Source organism: Amblyraja radiata, chromosome 26 (genome assembly GCF_010909765.2).
Source record: "Amblyraja radiata isolate CabotCenter1 chromosome 26, sAmbRad1.1.pri, whole genome shotgun sequence".
Lineage (NCBI taxonomy): Eukaryota > Metazoa > Chordata > Chondrichthyes > Rajiformes > Rajidae > Amblyraja > Amblyraja radiata.
Genome location: NC_045981.1, coordinates 37,336,481 through 37,360,259, shown reverse-complemented (window position 1 = coordinate 37,360,259; position 23,779 = coordinate 37,336,481). Strand labels below are relative to the sequence as shown.

Genomic DNA, 23,779 nt, shown 5'->3' with positions numbered 1-23,779 from the left:
GAGGAGAGAGGGGGGAGGAGGGAGGGAGAGAGGGGGAGGAGGGAGGGAGAGAGGGGAGGAGGAGGGAGAGAGGGGCGGAGGGAGGGAGAGAGGGGGCGGAGGGAGGAGAGAGGGGGCGGAGGGAGGGAGAGAGGGGGCGGAGGGAGGGAGAGAGGGGCGGAGGGAGGGAGAGAGGGGGCGGAGGGAGGGAGAGAGGGGAGAGGGAGAGGAGGGAGGAGGAGGGAGGGCGGGAGGGAGGGAGGGAGGGAGGGAGGGAGGGAGGGAGGAGAGGGAGGAGGGAGAGAGGGAGGAGGGAGGGAGAGAGGGGGAGAGGGGGGAGAGGGGGGAGAGGGAGGGGGAGAGGGGAGAGGGGAGGGGGTAGGGGGGGGAGAGGTAGGGGGGGGGGGGGGAGGGGGGGGAGAGAGAGGGGGGGGGAGAGGGGGAGAGGGGGAGAGAGGGGGCGGGAGAGGAAGGGGGAGAGAGGGAGAGGGGGAGAGGGGGAGAGGGGGGGGGGGGGAGAGGGGGAGAGGGGGAGAGGGGACACATGGGAGGGGGGAGAGGGGGAGAGGGGGAGAGGGGGAGAGGGGGCGAGGGGGAGAGGGGTAGAGTGGGAGAGGGGGAGAGGGGGAGAGAGGGAGAGGGAGAGAGGGAGAGAGGGAGAGAGGAGAGAGGGAGAGAGAGAGAGAGAGAGAGGGAGAGAGAGGGAATGCCTGGGCTACCTGAAGTGAGAGAAATCAATATTCATACTTCTCTCCAGAGATGCTGCCTGTCCCGCTGAGTTACTCCAGCTTTGTGTCTATCTTCAGTTTAAACCAGTGTCTGCAGTTCCTTCTTACACATTCCTCCTATTATCTATCAGCATAGTCCTGTCCCTCTTTCAGCTTTCTTCAGAAGCATCCTAATCCGAAACGTCACTTATCCATGTTCTCCAGAGATGCTGCCTGACCCACTGAGTTACTCCAGCACTCTGTGAAATGTCACTTATCCATGTTCTCCAGAGATGCTGCCTGACTCGCTGAGTTACTCCAGCACTCTGAAACGTCACCTATCCATGTTCTCCAGAAATGCTGCCTGACCCGCTGAGTCACTCCAACACTTTTTTTGTAAACCAACATTTGCAGTTCCTTGTTTCTATTATTCAGCCCTCTGCTGTGCCTTGCCCAATATTGCCAAACATCCCAGGTGACTAGTTAATGATCCTACTGATAATTCAGGAATTAATTAAGAGCAATATCTTTATATTTGCAGTCATCCAAATACCACCAGCCGTGAACAAATTTGCAATCAAAGCTCACCGGCCTAGTGCATTCACACCATCACTTTTTCTACATTTTGTAACCTTACAGCCTTATTTTAAAATAGTCTCAATTCATTTTTTTTAAATCATCACTCTACACACAATACCCCAGAATGAAGAAGCAAAAACAGGTGTTTATAAATTTATGCAAAGTAATTATAAAGAAATAACTGAAATATCACATGTACATAAGTATTCAGACCCTCAAAATTGATCCCGTTTCCATTGATTATCCTTGAGATGTTTCTACAACTTGATTGGAGTCCACCAGTGGTAAATTACATTGCTTGGACATGATTTGGAAAGGCACACACCTGTCTATATAGGGTCCCACAGTTGACAGTGCATGTCAGAGCAAAAACCAAGCCATGAAGACGAAGGAATTGTCCGTAGACCTCTGAGACAGGATTGCGTCGAGTCACATATCTGGGGAAGGGTATAAAACAATTTCTGCAGCATTGCAGGTCCCGAAGAGCACAGAGGCCTCCGTCATTCTTAAATGGAAGAACTTTGGAACTACCAGGACTCTTCATAGAGCTGGCCGCCAGGCCAAACTGAGCAATCGGGGGAGAAGGGCCTTGGTCAGGGAGGTGACCAAGAACCCGATGGTCACTCTGACAGAGCTCCAGAGTTCCTCTGTGGAGATGGGAGAACCTTCCAGAAGGACAACTATATCTGCAGCACTCCACCAATCAGGCCTTTATGATAGAACATAGAAACATAGAAAATATGTGCAGGAGTAGGCCATCGGCCCTTTGAGCCTGCACCGCCATTCAATATGATCATGGGTGATCATCCAACTCAGTATCCTGTACCTGCCTTCTCTCCATACCCCCTGATCCCTTTAGCCACATGGGCCACATCTAACCACCTCTTAAATATAGCCAATGAACTGGCCTCAACTACATTCTGTGGCAGAGAATTCCAGAGATTCACCACTCTGTGTGAAAAATGTTTTTCTCATCTCGGACCTAAAAGATTTCCCCCTTATCCTTAAACTGTGACCCCTTGTTCTGGACTTCCCCAACATCAGGAACAATCTGTCAGGTGAACAATCTCTGTACTCCCTCTAGGGCAAGAATGTCCTTCCTCAGATTAGGAAACTGTACACAATACTTCAGGTGTGGTCTCACCAAGACCCTGTACAACTGCAGTAGAACCTCCCTGCTCCTACACGCAAATCCGTTTGCTATGAATGCTAGCATACCATTCGCTTTCTTCACTGCCTGCTGCACCTGCATGCCTACTTTCAATGACTGGTGTACCATGACACCCAGGTCTCGTTGCATCTCCCCTTTTCCTAATCGGCCACCATTCAGATAATAGTCTACTTTCCTGTTTTTTGCCACCAAAGTGGATAACCTCACATTTATCCACATTATACTGCAGTCTGAATGCTTATGTAAATGTGATATTTCAGCTATTTCTTTTTAATTACTTTGCAAAAATTTCTAAACACATGGCTTTGCATTTTTATTATGGTGTGTAGATTGACGATTTAAAAAAAAATGATTTTAATCCCTTAGAATAAGGCTGTAACGTAACAAAATGTGGAAACAGTGAAGGGGTCTGAATACTTTCTGAATGCACTGAACATTGGCCCATCTTTAAATATCTGCTTGGCATTACAATTTAAATCTCGGTTTCAAAGCTTATATCACCTCTCTACCATTAGGTTACTGAACCTTAAACCCTTTGTGTGAATATCTTAATTATCCCCAAACCCAAGTTATACCTTTAGCTATTAATAGCTTCCTTTAAGATACCTTGCAAATCTATGTCTGACCGAGTAGGACCACCCTGTAACAAATAACGACACAACCAGCCTCTCCCTGCAGTCATGTTTTGGTTATTAAAAGTACTTGTGCTCCAAAGTGGACAATGTTAACGTTGAAAGGCTGGCATTGACTCAGAGCAAATAGGTATTTACAGAAAACATCCACATGGTGTGGAGGTCACCATCTGCCCCAACGTACCTGGAGGTACTGTCCACAGGAAATAGTTCACCAAAATGACCAATGTTCAAGGAATGGTCATGCAAAATACATTAACCTCTCTCCAAAAGCAATGGTCACAATAAAAATACAAGGGAAAGTATGCTTAGGTCTGGAAGAGTTAAAAGCTTTTCCTAATTGGCACCTTTTTTTATATTAAAAAAAAATTTTTGGGGGCAAACGTCTGTGTATTAATTTACTCCCTGCACGCATTGAGTTCAAGAGTTGGCTCATCATGTTACAGCCATACAAGATGGCGAGATGGCAACTGGAAAATTGCGGCAAGTTCTGATTGCTGCACTACTAGTAGGATGTGATTAAGCTAAAGATGTTGCAGAAAAGATTCACAAGGATGTTGGCACAAATAGAAGATTTAAACTTTGGGAGGCTGGATAGGCCTACAACTGTTTTCCCTGACACCAAGGAAGCCAAGGGATGATCTATGAAAGGGGGCATAGATAAGGTGGATAGTTATTGTCTTTTTCCATAGGGTACAGGAGTCTAAAATTAGAGGGCTTAAGGTGAGGGGAAAGATTTAAATGGGGATTGAAGCAGCAAGCTTTTCCAGAGGGTGGTAGCAGAGGGAACAATTACATCTTTTAATAGACATTTCAACATATTAATTGGTAGGAAAGGTTTGGAGGCAAATGGACACAGGTAAACCAGATTATCTCAAGAAAGCGGAGGTACACAAAATTGCTGGGGAAACTCAGCGGGTGCAGCAGCATCTATGGAGCGAAGGAAATAGGCGACGTTTCGGGCCGAAACCCTTCTTCAGACTGATGGGGGGTGGGAGAAAGAAGGAAAAGGGGGAGGAGCCCGAGGGCGGGCGGATGGGAGGGTGGGAGGAGACAGCTAGAGGGTTAAGGAAGGGGACGAGACAGCAAGGGCTAGCAAAATTGGGAGAATTCAATGTTAATGCCATATGGACGCAAGGTCCCCAGCCGGAATATGAGGTGCTGTTCCTCCAATTTCCGCTGTTGCTCACTCTGGCAATGGAGGAGACCCAGGACAGAGAGGTCGGATTGGGAATGGGAGGGGGAGTTGAAGTGCTGAGCCACCGGGAGTTCAGGTAGGTTATTGCGGACTGAGCCTAGGTGTTCGGCGAAACGATCGCCCAACCTACGCTTGGTCTCCCCGATGTAAATCAGCTGACATCTAGAGCAGCGGATGCAGTAGATGAGGTTGGAGGAGATACAGGTGAACCTTTGTCGCACCTGGAACGACTGCTTGGGTCCTTGAATGGAGTGGAGGGGGGAGGTGAAGGGACAGGTGTTGCATTTCTTGCGGTTGCAACGGAAAGTGCCCGGGGAGGGGGTGGTGCGGGAGGGAAGGGAAGAATTGACGAGGGAGTTGCGGAGGGAGCGGTCTTTGCGGAAGGCAGACATGGGGGGAGATGGGAAGATGTGGCGAGTGGTGGGGTCACGTTGGAGGTGGCGGAAATGGCGGAGGATTATGTGTTGTATTTGGCGGCTAGTAGGGTGAAAGGTGAGGACCAGAGGGACTCTGCCCTTGTTGCGAGTGCGGGGATGGGGAGAGAAAGCAGTGTTACGGGGTATGGATGAGACCCTGGTGTGAGCCTCATCTATGGTGGCGGAGGGGAATCCCCGTTCCCTGAAGAACGAGGACATTTCCGATGCCCTGGTGTGGAATGTCTCATCCTGGGAACAGATGCGGCATAGGCGGAGGAATTGGGAGTAGGGGATGGAGTCTTTACAGGGGGCAGGGTGGGAAGACGTGTAGTCCAGATAGCCATGTGAGTCAGTGGGTTTGTAATGTATGTCGGTCAGGAGTCTGTCCCCTGCGATGGAGATGGTGAGGTCAAGGAATGGTAGGGAAGTGTCGGAAATCGTCCAGGTGTATTGGAGTGCCGGATGGAAGTTGGTGGTGAAGTGGATGAAGTCAGTCAGTTGTGTGTAGGTGCAGGAGGTGGCCCCAAAGCAGTCGTCAATGTAACGGAGGTAGAGGTCGGGGATGGGGCCCGGGTACGTATTGAACAAGGATTGTTCAACGTACCCGACAAAGAGGCAGGCGTAGCTGGGGCCCATGCGTGTGCCCATAGCTACGCCTTGTGTTTGGAGGAAATGGGAGGAGTCAAATGTAAAGTTGTTGAGGGTGAGGACCAACTCCGCTAAGCGGAGGAGAGTGTCAGTGGCTGGGTATAGGTTGCTCCTCTGGTCGAGGAAGAACCGGAGGGCTCCGAGGCCATCCTGGTGGGGGATGGAGGTGTAGAGTGACCTGGACATCCATGGTGAAGATGAGGGGGTGAGGGCCCAGAGAGTGGAATGCGTGGAGGCGGCGGAGAGTGTCTGAGGTGTCTAGAACATAGGTGGGGAGGGATTTGACCAAGGGGGATAGGATGGAGTCAAGGTATGTGGAGATGAGTTCGGTGGGGCACGAACACGCGGAGACAATGGGTCTGCCGGGAGAACCGGGTTTGTGGATTTTGGGGAGAAGGTAAAAACGGGCCGTGCGGGGCTGGGGAACGATGAGGTTGGAAGCTTGGTCGGGCAGGGCGTGGGAATTGATGAAGTCGGTGATGGTGCTAGAAATGGTGGCCTGGTGCTCGTCAGTGGGGTCATGGTCCAAGGGTAAGTAGGAGGAGGTGTCCGAGAGTTGGCGCGTGGCCTCAGCTTTGTAGAGATCGGCGCGCCAGACTACCACGGCACCTCCCTTGTCGGCTGGTTTGATGACCCAATCTCAAGAAAGCACCTTGGTTGGCAAGGTGGCAATTAAGTTGGAAAGAGCACAGAAACGATTTACAAGGATGTCGCCAGAACCCAATGGCCTGAGCTATCAGAAGATTTTGGACAGTCTAGGACTTAAAATACATAAATATTCAATGGGAAAGTTTAAACAAGGTTGTAAATTACAGAATTTCTTCTATTCTCCTTAATATCTTATTATGCAGTTAAATTGACAATAAAGTGATGAGATGACATTACCTTCAAAGCATGTGGGTCAAAGCATGTGGTTCAACAAGTGATAAAATGATCAGGCACGTTCAGGTAGATAGCTTTTTGATGCAGGCAGAAAGCAAAGTTATTCATTTAATGATCAGCTTTTCCTTTCAGTTAGTGTGGGCATGTCTTGCACCTCTGCATCTTGCTATATTGTTTCTTTGGTCTGACTAATTAAAGTCATGTTATAGCTTTAGTTCAATGTCTCAGGGTTGTTTTGCAGTCAAGGACAAGTACTAAGAGCCATAAATGAAGGGTTGAATGGGTTAGAAGTGAAGCAAATGGCAGGTATGGAGAACTGAAAAGGGGGATCCTGACAGGAATGCAGAAAGTGAGATGGTAAATGAAAACTTCTTTGTACTTGCTATGGGTTGTGATGTACAATCCAAAGATATGTGCTGGAACCTCAGTGTTCAATTATGGTAATGATTGAAGCTCAGGAATCATATACAAGACTTCTATGTCAGCGTATGATATCAAACTGGGGAGCCTAGACACGCCAAACTGGGGAGCCTAGACATCCCCAAACTGGGGAGCCTAGACACCCCAAACTGGGGAGCCTAGACACCCCACACTGGGGAGCCTAGACACCCCAAACTGGGGAGCCTGGATGGTGAGTGTTGGGGACACCAATCACAGGGGGACACAAATGAACATATAACATAGTAGAAGAGGTACCACAAATTTACAGGCAGTATAAAGAGGTCACATTACTTGGAAAGTGCAACTCCATATGGGTTGAAGGTAACAAGGTGGTCTTGGAGAATACATTGATCATGGAGAAATCAGTATAGTTAGCAACAACATTGAAAGCTCTAGGGAAAGGAGGTGGTTATGCTAAACAGTATAAAAGCTTTGTTAGACCACACCAAAATACAGTTTTGGCAACCATAAATGATATTTCTGCATTGGAGCAGAGACAGAGAAGATTTACAAGGATGATATCACAAATATGAGGATGTTTCAGGAAAGAACAAGACTGGGTCACTTATCTTCAGGAAGAAAGCCGAGGGTGACTAAACATGGGGATTTTATAGTATTAAGGTTTTCAGAGTATATACAAGAAAATATTCCTGCTTGCGAGTTTTCTCGGATCATATTTTGCTCGTGGGTTTGCTTTGTCTGGCTGAATCATGGAAAAGTAACAAAAAATAATTCCTACACACCGCTCATGCACGTTAGATTGAAAAGATGTAAAGAATTAAATGATCACACTACCTGGGCAAATTATCCTGTGTAATAACTGGAGATGGTGGATAAACGCTTTCACTCCCCCCAAGACAAAAGCTCTTTGTGATCCAAGAAACTCGAAGTTCCACCACCTGTACCTGCAACAGATATAATACTTCAAGTCACGGTGCCACCTCTGGTCACTTTGAACTGCTTTTAAAATCAAATCGAGCGCTGATAACTAATCTTAGAGAATTATTTTACCCAGAAAGTCATTAGAATATGCAGCTCACTAGCAAATGTATAATTAAGAGAAGTCTAATACACATGTTGCTGTTTACCTGCAGCGATCCTCTCCTAAACTTCCCTGCACATGTAGTTTCACCTGGTCTAAAATATTCCGCTTCTTGTTCGTGCAATTAATTTCAGCTACTCTGCCCATAATAGTTTGCCAAAGTTTTGCTGCAGATTCAGCACTGCCCCAACATCAGCTCCATCTCATAGATGCAAAGCAGGTTTGTTTGGGGGCAAGCCATTTACATGATTCCTTGTCAGCAGGAGAAATGTTTAATTCTTGCTTTGATGCAGAATGGGATAAACATTACAATTTGAATCTTTCCCTGAAGTAGTCAATGTAAAGCTCATGTTTATGCTACTCAGGATCACAGAGTTTAACTGTTAAAATACCAGCATGTCACGGATAAACCGATTACTGTTCTGACAGTTTGTGTTATTTTATATGACCATTTGAGAAATTGCTCCCCTGGCCTGGAATCTTAAAGTTGGGCACAACTGGCCCACAGGCAAAAACACACTGTATTCCCAACATTACCCGATACATAAGAGAAAATAAACAGCTGTGGTCCTCTGCTGAAACCCACCCGCTGTACCTCCAACAGAAAACTTACCTCTTCAACAACTGCTTTAAACTTGCTCTTTTTGCTCAGTACTGGTCGGACACCAGACAACCATTGCACATTGGAGAAAACTTTAGCTGCTCCAAACAACATCTGTCCTGGATAAAACCCATAGGATTCATCAAAGAACTGGCCCTACAAACAAAGATATGGATGGCTATAATTTAGATTGGTCCCTTTGGTCGAAATTGTTAGCATTACTACGCCAAACCACTATAGAAGGAGAAAGCAAATGGGAGCCTGTTCAATGCAGATTGTGAGGAACAAATGAACAAAAATGCCTTCAAGAATAAGACTCAAATTGCAAGTAGGTTTTCAGAACTTTTCTAATCCAGAAAAGGTATATTTAAGTTGGCAGTCAAAACTATAAGATTGCGCACACTCGGATGTGAGTGGTATACTAGATAGGTTGATTGGATGTGGTATCTCTGTTTAAGCACCATTGATGCAGACTAGGGTGTGTACTCCATCACACTTCCTGAAGTTGGCCAGCTCCTCATTTTGCTGGCATTGAGGGAGAGATTGTCGTGACACCATGTTACCAAATCAATCTCCTTTCCAAATTATATCTCAGTTACTTGAAGTCCAGTCCATTACTGTGCAAATTTGTAAATAGTTAGAGCAGAATTTGGCCACACAAATGAGAAAGCAAAGGGAGTAAGTTCTTGTGAAGACAGCCCTGTGAGGCACCACTGTGGACAATTATCTTCTTCTGCCTACCCATCCTGATTGCAGAGTGTGGATCAGGAAGTCAAGGATCCAGCTTTTTGCGTGTGTGGTGGCATGGGCATTAAAAGTTGCTGCTGTCCTAAACTCAGGAGTTTGGCGGGAATTATGGTGTTGATGGCAGAGCTCTAGTTAATAAATCGCAGATAAGAGACTGCAGATGCTGGAAACTTGAACAAACTCTTGTTCACCATTTTCATTCCCCTTCCTATAACCACCTGTCTAGTGTGTGGCTACTAGACTGCAAACTGGAACAACAGCACCTCACTATGCTTGGGTAGTGTACAACCCAACAACATGAACATTGAATTCCCCAGCCACCCGCCCTTCCGTCTACACTTCTGCTGCTCGGCAAGGCTAGCAGCATAATCAAGGACCTGTCTCACCCCAGTCACTCCCCCTTTTCCCCTCTCCCTTCAGGCAAGTAGTACAGAAGTTTCAAAAATAATTCCTCCAGATTCAGTTCTCCCCAGCTGTTACCAGACAATTAAAATGTCCTCTCACCAGCTTGAGTGTGGTCCTGACCTCCCTTGAGAACTTTGAACTGACTTAATCTTGCACTAAAACGAGACGTATCCCAGCAAGCCGTGGCCAGTCCCACAGGCAGGCCCGGCCCACCGACCAGCCCGAAGGCCCAGCCCGCCCGCCGCAGACCAGAGACGCATGCCGCGGACCGGAGACGCACACACGCCGCAGACCGGAGACGCAGGCACCGGAGACGCAGGCCGCGGTACGGAAACACAGGGACCGGAGACCTGCCCGGAAGGCCCAGTTCACCTGCCCAGAGTGGAAGGAGTCAGATTGAGGGCCAGTAAGCAGACTGGAGGCAGTAGGAGTGGGCCACTGGAGGCCCTGCAACAGCCTGGCACTCAGCTAGACCAGCCAAGAGGCCAAGCTCGTGGACCAGACACGTCTGCAGCAGTGGAGCTAGCAGCAGGGAACACCACAGCTACACTTGGCCAGGCCTGACTACACAACACCACCAAAACAACAGGCCTACATGGTCACGTCAAGTACCCTGCACTTACAAACTGGGACATGAAAATGGAGTGAAAACTGGCAACTATAGTGTACTACAGTATCGAGGATGCTTATCCAAGTGCTTATACATGGTGATACTTGAACTGAACTGTATACAAAAATGAATTTGATTGTACCTGGGTACATGGGACAAAGAAAGCACCATTGAACCAATGTTTACCCTTCATTTCCCACCACTCCTTTTTCTAGGTACTCTGCTTTTTTTCCCCACTGCTTCATTCTATCCAACATCCCTATCCCTGCTATTACACTCCAATGCTTGATCAGAAATTACCATTGTACCCTATTGACTTTTCCATCTCTGACCTTGGTAACAATTCCACCCATCTCTCCTCCACCTGACTCTTTGCCAATCATCGACTCCTTGCCTGGATCCACTTATTACATGCCAGCGATTCCTCCATCCCTTCTCATCTTTTTCTACCCTTGACTGGGTAGGGTTTCTCACTTTAACATAAGCACATGGTCAATATTCACTTGCTGCAGGACCAAATTGACTAGTGGTTGATAAGAAATGCAATGATATTACTTTCACTGTTCATTTCAGCAGTATCCACAAACTTACCGAGTCACTGACATGGGGACAAAGATCAACCAACTTACTGCCATCACTCGTAGTCATTGAGCACCTGCAGGAGGAACACACCATCATTTATTCAAGCATACAGATTTGGCATTTGTCCATGCATTTTAATGAAAGACGTTGTCTACCTTTTCAAGTGCATGCAAAGATCTCAACAGTATCAGAATAGGGTGATTTATCCAGTGCCCACATCAATATTCATTTCTCTCAACCTTAACAATTGACCTGGTTTCTTGTTCTAATTGCACTTTCTGGGATGCAGTCCAGCAGAAATTACAGATTTAATAAATGGCGTGTACTTTGATATCATAGTGGTAGCTTAGAAACAGATAGATGAAGATCAGTTGACCCATTGCACCACATACAATTCAGTGAGATGCAACCCATCGTTTTACATTTTCCACAATCCAGGGACACAAGCAACCACTTCCAGCTGAATGAAGTTATACATAGTGTATATGCTGGCACGGGGGAATACTTCAGATAACTGAGCCCAGTTGCCTGTACCCAAAACTTTTTGTCTAAGTCCCATTCTAACTCTTGTTTTTGAGCTTAATTCACACTACCAAAGAAACATAGAAATATAGAAAATAGGTGCAGGAGTAGGCCATTCGGCCCTTCGAGCCTGCACCGCCATTCGATATGATCATGGCTGATCATCCAACTCAGTATCCCGTACCTGCCTTCTCTCCATACCCCCTGATCCCTTTAGCCACAAGGGCCACATCCAACTCCCTCTTAAATATAGCCAATGAACTGGCCTCAACTACCTTCTGTGGCAGAGAATTCCAGAGATTCACCACTCTCTGTGTGAAAAATGTTTTCCTCATCTCGGTCCTAAAAGATTTCCCCCTTATCCTTAAACTGTGACCCCTTGTTCTGGTCTTCCCCAACATCGGGAACAATCTTCCTGCATCTAGCCTGTCCAACCCCTTAAGAATTTTGTAAGTTTCTATAAGATCCCCCCTCAATCTTCTAAATTCTAGCGAATACAAACCGAGTCTATCCAGTCTTTCTTCATATGAAAGTCCTGACATCCCAGGAATCAGTCTGGTGAACCTTCTTTGTACTCCCTCTTTGGCAAGAATGTCCTTCCTCAGATTAGGAGACCAAAACTGTACGCAATACTCCAGGTGTGGTCTCACCAAGACCCTGTACAACTGCAGTAGAACTTCCCTGCTCCTATACTCAAATCCTTTTGCTATGAATGCTAACATACCATTCGCCTTCTTCACTGCCTGCTGCACCTGCATGCCTATTTTTAATGACTGGTGTACCATGACACCCAGGTCTCGTTGCATCTCCCCCTTTCCAAATCGGCCACCATTCAGATAATAGTCTACTTTCCTGTTTTTGCCACCAAAGTGGATAACCTCATATTTATCCACATTATACTGCATCTGCCATGCATTTGCCCACTCACCCAGCCTATCCAAGTCACTTTGCAGCCTCCTAGCATCCTCCACACAGCTAACACTGCCCCCCAGCTTCGTGTCATCCGCAAACTTGGAGATGTTGCATTCAATTCCCTCGTCCAAATCATTAATATATATCGTAAATAGCTGGGGTCCCAGCACTGAGCCTTGCGGTACCCCACTAGTCACTGCCTGCCATTGTGAAAAGGACCCGTTTACTCCTACTCTTTGCTTCCTGTCTTGCAGCCAAATACAAGCTTGGGAAAGCCAAGCCTTGAAACCACGAATGCCATAGCCTTCAAACAAACATTGCATTTAATCATTCCAGATAACCAATCTATCCAATTTGCTTTCCAGTCTAAACTAAACAGCATCAAGGTGAAAAGTAATAAAAGCTAACCATTCTTTTCTCCAGATGCTTTCTAACCTGCTGAGTTTTAACAACATGTTTTAATATGCTGGCCTTCAGTGATTATGCACACAGCACACAGATCCTTAAAACACCAGCTTTCAATCTCCACCATTGGGGAAAAAACAACTTTCCAATTTCGCCGCCAACAGTTGATGAGCTTACATTATTCTCAGACTATATCCCATCGGCCAGACCCTTTTATGTTACATATTCCACTTGAAGGCACTACATCATCAACCCACTATGTTTAGATTCAACTTCATTACATTTATTTTCCCTCAAGCATACAAACAGCTAAAGCAACACACTGATCTGACCAAGATCTGTTTATCCCTTCTGCTTTCAGACCATTAATCAATCCTCAAATGATGCTTGTAGACCACTCGATATTACGACCAACATTTTGTTTTATAATCACACTTGGCACCTTAAAATCAAATGCGTAGAACTGGTTCCCTCGCACCTAATCTGCTCAATATATCCTCAAAATAAAGATGTGTAAAAAATGATTTCCCTGTCGTAAATCCACGTTGACCCTGCCTGGTCTTATTTTCTTCATATATTCCAGCATCTTCCACATCAGGTTATGTGACCTACAGTTCCCCTATTCTCTAACTTGCAAAACAGTGTGAATTGCATTTACGGTGTAGGAAGGAACTGCAGATGCTGGTTAAGACACACAATGCTGGAGTAACTCAGCGGGACAGGAAGCATCTCTGGATAGAAGGATTGTGTGATGTTTCGGGTCAAGACTCTTCTTCAGTCTAAGAGTCAGGGGAGAGGGAAACAAGAAATATGGACGGGCAAGGTGTGATAAACAAGAGATCAAAGAGGACAAAAATCAAGGAAAATGTAGAATAGATCATTGTTAGTTAGGGGAAGGTGACGATGAAGCACACAACGTAGTTTAAACAGGAGGACAGTCTGGCGGGTTGGAGATCTAGGATGGGAAAGGGATGGAGAGGGAGAGCAAGGGTTACTTGAAGTTAGAAACGTCACTATTCATACCATATAACCATATAACAATTACAGCACGGAAACAGGCCATCTCGGCCCTTCTAGCCCGTGCCGAACACTTACTCTCACCTAGTCTCATCTACCTGCACTCAGACCACTGGGTTGTAAGCTGCCCAAGCAAAATACGAGATCCTGTTTCTCCAATTTGCATTGGACCTCACTCTAACAGTGGTGGCAGCACAGGACAGAAAGGTCAGTATGGGAAGGGGAGTTAAAGTGTTTAGTAACTGAGAGATCATGTAGGTCTAGGTGCACTGAGCAGAGGTGTTCAGCAACCACCTAACCCTAATGTGGAAATAGTTCTAGAATTACTGCAATTTTGGAAGATGACAAGAGTCCATCTCTATATCTAGGCAAGGAGTAAATGCCAGCTGTGTCACTGGTGTTTATAATCTGAGAATTCATCTTTAAAAACTGGCTCAAGATTAAAACAAATGTGAAATTGAAATCCGTCAGAGCAGATGACTATACGAGTATATTACTATTGAACGTTCTTGAATACAGATTAGTAGCATGAACCACATCAGGCTTTGTGCTTACCAAAGGGATAGGGCCAATTGCAATATTTGCTGACCAAGGGATAGGGCCAATTGCTATACTTCTACTCCTGTCTCGTGTGGAGCTGAAAATTCAAAGACCCAAGATTGAATCGGATGTTGTTTGCACATAAAAGCACAATTGACCACAACTGTTATGGCCATCATAAAATCTAATCCAGGGCAAGCCATTGAATTGAATTCCTTTATTGTCATTCAGACCTTCAGTCCGGAAGTGGCGGCGCTGGTGAACGGCTGCGGCTCGCCTGCAGACCGTTTGTCTTTACTTTGTTGTGTTGTTTTTTTTCGTTTTGTCTAGTTAAGTTTTTGGTTTTTAGGTTGTGTTTATGTGGGGTGGGGGGTTGAAACGGGACTTGCTGTCTCTCCCTTCGGGGGGAATGCGACTTTTTTGTCGTATCCCCCCCCTTCACTGCCTCCGTCTGCGCTGAGGCCTAATGGCGGAGCTGGCGACCTCGAGACTCCAGAGGCAGCCAGTCAGAACTCACCTTCGGCTCGCTCCCGTGAGGGCGGCCCGGCTCGGGGCTGAAACGGCGCTCCCGTGAGGGGCTGTGACGCTCCCGTGAGGGCGGGCTGGCGAGGGGCTGAGACTCTCCCGTCGGAGCGGCCCAGCCCGAGGTGGAATGGCGCTCCCGTCGGAGCGGCCCAGCTCGAGGGAGGAACGGCACTCCCGTCGGAGCAGCCCAGCTCGAGGGAGGAACGGCACTCCCGTCGGAGCGGCCCAGCTCGAGGGAGGAACGGCACTCACGTGAGGGCGATCCAGCTCGGGGCTGGAACGGTGCTCGGGTGACTGGGACGGCGTTCTGGCGGCTATGACCAGAGTCTTGGGTTCAGCCGCGGGCCAGCGGCTGCGTCCGCTGGACTGGAGGGCGGCAGATTCGACCACCCCGGGCCGCGGTGTTTGAGCCGGCCCATTTGCGGGGTTCGGTGACCCGCGGGACTGTTTGTACCATCGCCCGGTGGGGAATCGCCTCAGCGCAGAGGGAGAAGAGGAGGGAAGAGACTGCAGCCCTAAGATTTTTGCCTCTACCACAGTGAGGAGGTGCTTGGAGGATACACTGTGGTGGATGTTAATTTGTGTTTAGTGTTGTTTATTATTGTATGTATGACTGCAGGCATGAAATTTCCTATGCATATCCTATGCATAGTTCAATTTAACACACCCAGACAAACCTTACATTTCAAACAAATGCTGTAGATTAATACCTGGCTCCATTTGATAGTTTTAGGATCAACTGGGCAACGATGTTGTCAACCTTCCCAAGCCAGCAATCAAAGGCTATATAGTCGCCATAGACAAATGGCTAGAAAAGAACATTTGATATGAATTTGTTATTTTTGAATGAGTAATCTGCTTTGACATTAAAACCCACATTTTAAGTACAGGTGCACAACCTTTTATCCGAAGATCCAAATAACGAAAACCTCCGAATAGCGGACATTTTTTCGGTCCTTGAAGAAAGGTCCTTGAAAACGTTCACCGAGGGCGGCCCGCAGAGGTGACAGTGGAACCTCCGGTCGGTCCTCCAACAAAGGGGAACTAAATCCCCATTCATAAAAGAGAAGGTGAGAGTATATTGGGTGAGTGTATATTGCGCGGGAGGGTAGGAATCATTGTAAATCATTGCTTAAAGGTTAGTCAGTTAGTTTGGTGGGCTTTTGGGGGGAACTTTAATTCTTCGTCCCCTACCTGGTCGGAGAAGCGGGGAGCGGGCAATGCCTTACCGGGTCGCCGTGCAGTAAGCTCCGGACCGCTGTGCCGCGGCTCCCAACATCGTGGAGCTGGGGCTGTGGCCGGCTGCGCTGGATTTGGATTTGTAGCGCCGCGCAGCCAGGGGTAGAGTTCGCCGTGGTCGGAGCTACAACCGGCGCCGCCCGTGGCCGGACCACCGCAGCTCCACGATGTTGGGAGTCGGCGGCCCACAGCTGTCCGGGCTGCGGTGGTCCAGCCACGGGCGGCGCCGGTTGTAGCTCCGACCACGGCGAACTCTACCCCTGGCTGCGCGGCACTACAAATCCAAATCCAGCGCGGCCGGACACCCGCAGCTCCAGCTCTGTGATGTGGGAGCCGCGGCACAGTACTGCACGGCGACCCGGAAAGGCATTGCCCGCTCCCCGCCTCTCTGACCAGGCAGGGGACTAAGAATTAAAGTTCCCCCCTTCACCCCCACCACATAAAATCCCTCCAAACTAACTGACTAACATTTAAGCAATGATTTACAATGATTCCGCGGTCTCCCGGGAGGAGGCAGCCGCTCCAGACTTTCCAAGCGGCCAGCGCTACCTACCTAATCTACGCTAAAAATCTTCCATTCCGAAACCCGAAAATGTCCGATATCCGAAATGTGTCTGGTCCCAAGGCTTTCGGATAAAAGGTTGTGCACCTGTACAAATAAATGCAACAGCTAAACGTCAGCAAATATTTTTTGTACTCTGATAACTTTATACAAAAGTGCCTGCCTCCAGCTGGTTGTAACCTCCAGTGGTCCACCTAAACCAGTTCTGAAGCCAAAAACTGCCAGATTCCAGAGAAAAGTGACATTTACCTTAATTTGGAAATAGACTACAAAGAGTTAAGCAATTTTAATCAAATAAAAACATTTCAAAAAAGTGACTGATACTTCAATCAAGTTATTTAGAAACAAAATTCCATTAACAAATCTATATTAACCACCCCCAATTAATCTACGCTTTTTCAATAAAAATACATATCATCTCTCAGAATTGATTCCAATAATCTGACCAAGTGGCCTGCTTTTGCATATATAAATTCTAATTGCCCGTAAAACAGCAATAGACCAATTTAACATTCCGCCTCACAAGGACTTATCAGATATAATGAAAGGCTGTTATGACACATCAGAAACATCAATAATCCAAGAAAGCTTCAAAAGCACATGGGAGGAAATGATTAAGAAAGAACTGCAGATGCTGGAAAAATCGAAGGTAGACAAAAATGCTGGAGAAACTCAGTGGGCGAGGCAGCATCTATGGTCGAAGGAATAGGTGACGTTTCGGGTCGAGACCCTTATTCGACCTGAAACTTCACCTATTCCTTCGCTCCATAGATGCTGCCTCACCCGCTGAGTTTCTCCAGCATTTTTGTCTACCATGGGAGGAAATAACTTCATTTCTAAAAATATAATAAATAGGTTAGCATTATTGTGGCAAGAGTAATTTCATAGCTTCACAAACATACCCAAATATGCTGCAAATCTCTGCTGTTGACAGGGTGGAGAATGTAATTTGTTCCCAGAATCTTCAATGTACATTCCATATTCACATCAATCACTGTTCCACACTGATTATCCTACAATAAAGCACGAATGAAATCATAAAAAATCATATTTGCTCAAAGAATAACTAGACAGATTTAGCTCGATGGTGAAACACCTTCCAGGAACAACAAACAAGGACAAGATTAATGGTCATTTAACTGTTATAGATGAATAAACAGTCTGTACAGATTTGTTAAAGGCAAATTGCACTTACCTAATCAGAATACTTTAAACAAATTATCCGAGGCTCTTTTAGGATCATGTAACTGGTGATACTTCTGAAAATCCAAGAGGTTTGTTAAAACGCCCCTAAATAAGCTATTACAAAAACTAAAGCTCATCAAATGAAAGGGCCATAAAAAGCTGGTTCAGGTTTAGGAATTATTCATGGGAAACAGCCTGTCAGGGCCAACCTATCCAATCTGACCCTGTACATAAAGTACTTCAATCAGGGCAGCATTTTGCCAAATCTTCTCTGCTGTCCCCAGCACAATCACAACCACCCTGAATTGCATGCAAGTGTTCTGTAAACTTGGAATATAACATCCCAAATTTTCTATTTAGAGCGCTGGCTTATAAAGATACTGTATGTTTTCTTCACCTTATCTATCCCTGTTGCTACTTTCAGAGAACTATGTACATGTATTCCTAGGTCAACATTTTTTATCAACCTACCATTTACTGTAGGAAAGAACTGCAGATGCTGCCTGACCCGCTGAGTTACTCCAGCATTTTGTGTCTACCATTTACTGTACATGTCCTTAGAGTTCATTATAAAGGATGAGGTTACGGAGTACTTAGAAGTTCAAGATAAAATAGGCTGAAGTCAGCATAGCTTTGGGAAGGGATGTCTTGCATGATAAATTTGCTGGAATTCGTTGAAGTAAATAACAGGACAAAGGAGAGTCAGCAGATGTTGTTTACTTAAATTTTCAGAAACCCTTGGATAAGGTGCCACACGTTAGGCTGCTTAAGAAGATGAGAGCCCACGGTATCGAAGGGCAGATAGCTGGTTGGCTGGATGACAGAAGACATAGTGGCAATAATGGGGGCTTTTTCTGGTTGGCTGCCAGACTAGCGGAGTTCCGCAAGGGTCGGTGCTGGGGCCGCTAATCATCAAGTTGTATTTTAATGATTTGGACGAGGGGATTGAAGGCTTTGTGGCAAAGTTTGCAGAAGATATGAAAATAGGTGGAATGGCAGGTAGTGTAAAGAAAGCAGGGACTCTGAAGAAGGACTTGGACAGGTTGGGAGAGTGGGCAGAAAGGTGGCAGATGGAATATAATGTAGCAAAGTGTTGAGTCATGCATTTTGGTAGTAGGAATAAAGGCATAGACTATTTTCTAAATGGGGTGAGAATTCAGAAATTGGAGGTGCAAAGAGACTTGGGAGTGCTGGTGCAGAATTCCCAAAAAGTTAATCTGTAAAAGCCCTGTCTCACGGTGCAAGCTGAACCACGAGGTACCCCGAGTGAAAGACTCGTGGTTGTGTACGAGATCCCAAGTGTATGATCAAGAGTTTAACCGAGTTCCCACGGGTATGACAAGTTTGTCGTTTACTTGTCATTTCTGCGATATTCCAAGTTCGTCTCCCGAGTTACTCTTGAGCCAATCCTGAATGAAGGTCTGTTTTAATAAGCAACAGTGTTATGTTTTAATAAGCAACAGTGTTAAGAAGACATCACCATCCTGCGGCTTTGATTTAAAGATAGAATTCAGCGCGGCTGCATCTATTGATGTGACCTACAAAGGGAAAAAGCACACCGTCCAGTGCCAGAGCAGTTATACTTAAGATTTGTTTGAAACACACAGGTTTGATATATTTTAATTGTATTTACTGCCATGTCTACACACTGCGGGGAGACGGGAGATGAAATCTTTGAATATGGACGGATGTGCACATCAGATTGTTGCAGGAGCTGCTTTGGTGCCCAGGCGCGAGTTGAGGTGGAGAGAGGTTGGGGGGGGGGGGGGGGAGGGGATGCGCGGGCGTAATTAATCTGTCTGGGGTGACATGGTTCTTGGGCTAGGCTGGGATCATTCTCTGCGGGATGATCTTAGTGCGGGAGACAAGTGTAGGAAAGGTGTACTGACTGTGTGGGCAGACACTTTGGCAGTGATTGCCCACCAGTCTCAAAAGCCGCTGTGTCTCCCTGTCCCTGGGATAGCAGGGGGCGATCAAACAGCACAATACCCCCCTCCCCCTCCACGCCAACACGAAGGACAACGATCCCAAGGCTTTAGCGTCAGAAACAGCGGGCAGGCGACAATCACCTGCCATAACGCGAGAGAGATCATGCACTATTGTAGGTCTCCTTTGCACGTCAGTGTTTCTGTCTTTCTCCATCTCATTGTTGGCCCTGTCTGTCGCCACCCCCACCCACACCCCTCTGCTTCCCGGCCATGTGTGTGACCCCTTCTCTCCCCTCTCCAGCTCCCCGCCCATTGCACCGGGCGCGGGGGCTTTGCACTGTCTTCACGTCGGCGATGCCAGCAGGTCAGTGCCAGTGCTCTGGGAGGGAGCCCCTGGACCGGGGGGGGGGGGGGGGGGGGGGGGGTGGGAGTCAGCGGGCACGCCGGCTCTGGCACACCGTCGGCCGCCGCCAACCAAGCCACCCGTCCACATCCGCACCCACGCCACCTTTCCCTCCCAACTCCAGTCCCGTCCCAACCCTCTGGGAAACTGAAGGGAGCGACAATCAACTGGGGGGGGGGGGGGGGGTTCAGGTTAAACAGCTGTGCATGGAACCCGCCACCGGAGTAGTGTATGACTGCCTGGGCAGCCTGAGGGTGGCAGATGCACCCTGGCTGTGGAGTGCCTGCAGAGAGACTGCAAGGGGAGTACGTCACTCTGACTGTGATAGGGAAAGACAGAGGCGCGCACACACACACACACACACAGTGTGGAGTTCCCCTAACTGACTGACTGTCTGTGTCTGTCTGTCTGTGTCTGTCTGTGTCTGTCTGTGACAGACACACGCGCACACAGCGTGGAGTACCTTTAACTGTGTGTGTGGGAGAGAGAGAGACAGAGGCAGATACACACACACAACGGGCAGTGTGTGTGTGTGTGTGTGTGTGTGTGTGTGTGTGTGGTGGGGGGGGGGGGGGGGAGAGAGAGACACAGAGACACTGTGGACCTCTGACTGTGTAGGAAGGAGAGAGGGGGGAGAGAGACAGAGAGAGAGAGGCACAGAGGCAGTGTGATGTACTTCGGGGTGACTGGGGGAAGAGAAAGAGTGCACAGGACCTAGGTCTAACTGTGTGTGTGGGAGGGAAGAGAGACTAAGCATAATACATCGGACTTATTGTGTGTGGGGGGAGAAAGAGAGAGGTGGGGGGTGGGGAGAAGAGAGAAATGGGGGGAAACGTGTATATACGCACACAAAGCAGTTTTACTGTGTATGTGGGAGACACAGATGGACTGAGCACAGTACCTCGGTCTTACTGTGTGGGAGAGGGGGAGAAAGAGACGTACACTCACAGAGGCAGTGTCTCTCAGCATGTGTGAGAGGGAGAGAGGGAGAGAGGGAGAGAGACACACACACACACGGTGGATGTGAAATCTCACCTGCCTGTTTCAGTGACAGGCACCTGCCGCAAGTGAATGAAGACACCGCCATCTGTCTCCCCCTCAAGAGTTGACAAGTTTCACGAGTACCTGCCGTTGGCGCCACAAGTCTCTAAGTTGCGTCCACGAGTTCCGACATTACAGCTACGTTAATCGTACGTTATTACCACGAGTTTTAACTCTGGGTACCTCGTGTGTCAACTCGCACTGTGAGACAGGGGTTTTAGTCGAATCAGTAGTAAAGAAAGCAAACTCAATGCTAGCATTTATTTCACGGGTTGTTAAACTTATGGATGTAATGTTGAGGCTCTATAAGGCGCTGGTCAGGCCACATTTGGAATATTGTGAGTAATTCTGGGCACCTTATCTGAGGAAGGGTGTGCTGGCTCTGGAGAGGGTCCAGAGGAGGTTTACAAGAATGATCCCAGGAATGAGTGGGTTAACCTATGATGAGCATTTGTTAGCACTGGGCCTGTACTCACTGGAGATTAGTAGAATGAGAGGGGACCTCATTGAAACATACAGAATAGTGAAAGGTTTGGAAGGAATGGATATGGAGAGGATGATTCCACTAGTGGGAGAGTCTAGGACTAGAGGTCAGCCTCATAATTAAACAACATTCTTTTAGGAAGGAGATAAGAAGAAATGTCTTTAGTCAGAGGGTGGTGAATCTGTGGAATTCTTTGCCATAGAAGGCTATGGAGGCCAAATCAGTGGATATTTTTAAGGCAGAGATAGATTTGTGATTAGTACAGGTGTCAGAGGTCGTCCAAAGAAGGGTCTCGAACTGTACAATCACCCATTCCTTCTCTCCAGAGATGCTGCCTGTCTCACTGAGTTACTCCAGCTTTGAGTCCATCAGGTGTCAGAGATTATGGGGAGAAGGCAGGAGAATGTGGTTAGAGGGGAGATAGATCAGCCATGATTGAATGGCGGCGTAGACTTGATGGGCCGAATGGCCTAATTCTACTCCTATTCCTTATGACCTCATGGAATATGTTGGCCCTAAACTTGTTTTTTTTTAATTAATTTTTTTTTTTTTTTTTTTTTTTTAAATATAAAAGATTCCCACTTGAATGTAGGTTTACGCACAAGTAGAGAAACAAGTCTGAAGGATCCTGACGCAAAACATTGCCTACCCATGTTCTCCAGAAATACTGCCTGACCTGCTGAATTACTCCAGCACTATGCTCTTTTTAGAGAAACAAGGAATTGCAGATGCTGTTTACAAAAATAGACAAAATGCTGGAGTAAATCAAGTCAGACAGCATCGCTGGAGAACGTGGATCGGTGCTGACCAGAAAGGCCACCTGCCCACTGAGTTACTCTAGCACTAAGCCTTTTACTCACAGGTAACTGCCCCAGTCTACTTTTGCCAAATCCTGCCTTATATTACTACCAGTTTCCCAATTTGTCACTTCAATGGCTGGATCACTCAAATCCATTTCCATTTCAAGGGTAGAGTTGTGGTCATTATACCCCAATGCTCAGCCACAGACATCAACTGCTTGTCCAGGGTCATTCCCCACAATTGGGTCCAGTACTGCATTTTGAATAAGACAATGTAAAAGCTTTCCTGGATGTACTGTAAAATACCTTTAAATTTTAAAAATTCCACTGAGCCTTTCACACTAGGGGCTAAAGAATGATTCTGACCTGAAACGCCTATCCATGTTCTCCAGAGGTGTTACATGACCCACTAAGTTACTCCAGCACTGTTTTTTTTGTAAACCAGCAGTTGCAGTTCCTTGTTTCTACTCCAAGACAATCCTAAGTAAGGAAGTAGGTTTATTGGCCAAGTATTCACATACAAGGAATTTGCCTTGCTGCTCCGCCCACATCTAAAAGCATGACATACAGTGACAGTTACGAATGACTCAGAAAACACTAAACATTAATAATAATAAAACATTAATGATAAAATTGATCAAGTATGTGAACCAACAAAATACCAAATACCAAATGGAGGCTAGATTTTTGGCTGTTCAGTAGAGCAACTACTCGTGGATAAAAACTGTTTTTATGTCTGGCTGTGGTAGCTTTGACAGTCCGGAGTCGCCTTCCAGAGGGAAGCGATTCAAAGAGTTTGTGGCCAGGGTGAGTCAGAGATGATCTTATCCGCTCGCTTCCTGGCCCTTGCAGTGTACAGTTCATCAATGGAGGGAAGGTTGCAGCCAATAACCTTCTCTGTTGATCGGATGATTCGCTGCAGCCTCCAGGTGTCGTGCTTGGTGGCTGAGCCAAACCAGACCATGATGGGGAAGGTGAGAACTGACTCTACGATGGCCGTGTAGAATTGGACCATCATTGCCTGTGGCAGATTGCACTTGCTCAGCTGCAGTAGGAAGTACATCCTCTGTTGTGCCTTTTTGACTGTGGAGTCAATGGTAGTCCCCCACTTAAGGTCCTTGGAGATGATGGTTCCCAGGAACGTAAAAGATTCCACAGATGTGACTGTGGTGTTGTTGATGGTGAGTGGGGAGAGGGGAGGTTCAGTTCTCCTAAGGTCTACAATCAATTCCACTGTCTTAAGAGCATTGAGCTCCAGGTTGTTGCGATGGCACCAGGACACCAGCTGTGACACTTCCTGTCTGTAGGCCGATTCCTCCCCATCCTACAATAGTGCATCCAATCAGGGTTGTGCGGTCCGCAAACTTGAGAAGCTTGACAGAGGTGTCTGTGGAGGTGCAGTCGTTGGTGTAGAGAGAGTAGGAGAGGAGAGAGTACACAGCCTTGCGGTGCTCCTATGCTGAGTGTTTGCGGGTCCGAGATGTGCTTTCCCAGCCTCACATGCTGCTTCCTGTCTGTCAGGAAGCTGGTGATCCACCGACAGAGGGGTTCAGGCACAGTCAACTCGGAAAGTTTG

General features: G+C 47.1%; 1 protein-coding gene across 1 annotated transcript in view; it reads right to left on the bottom strand.

The window, feature by feature from the left end:
• The window catches only part of ube2o (ubiquitin conjugating enzyme E2 O), a 99,411-nt gene that overhangs the window by 56,746 nt on the left and 18,886 nt on the right, over positions 1-23,779 (bottom strand). The window contains exons 3-7 of the mRNA XM_033044744.1: positions 17,265-17,375; positions 15,272-15,369; positions 10,650-10,713; positions 8,309-8,452; positions 7,449-7,558 (exon numbers count right to left, since the gene is read on the bottom strand). Of these exons, the coding sequence (XP_032900635.1) occupies positions 7,449-7,558; positions 8,309-8,452; positions 10,650-10,713; positions 15,272-15,369; positions 17,265-17,375 (527 nt within the window). The remainder of the gene's footprint in view (positions 1-7,448; positions 7,559-8,308; positions 8,453-10,649; positions 10,714-15,271; positions 15,370-17,264; positions 17,376-23,779) is intronic.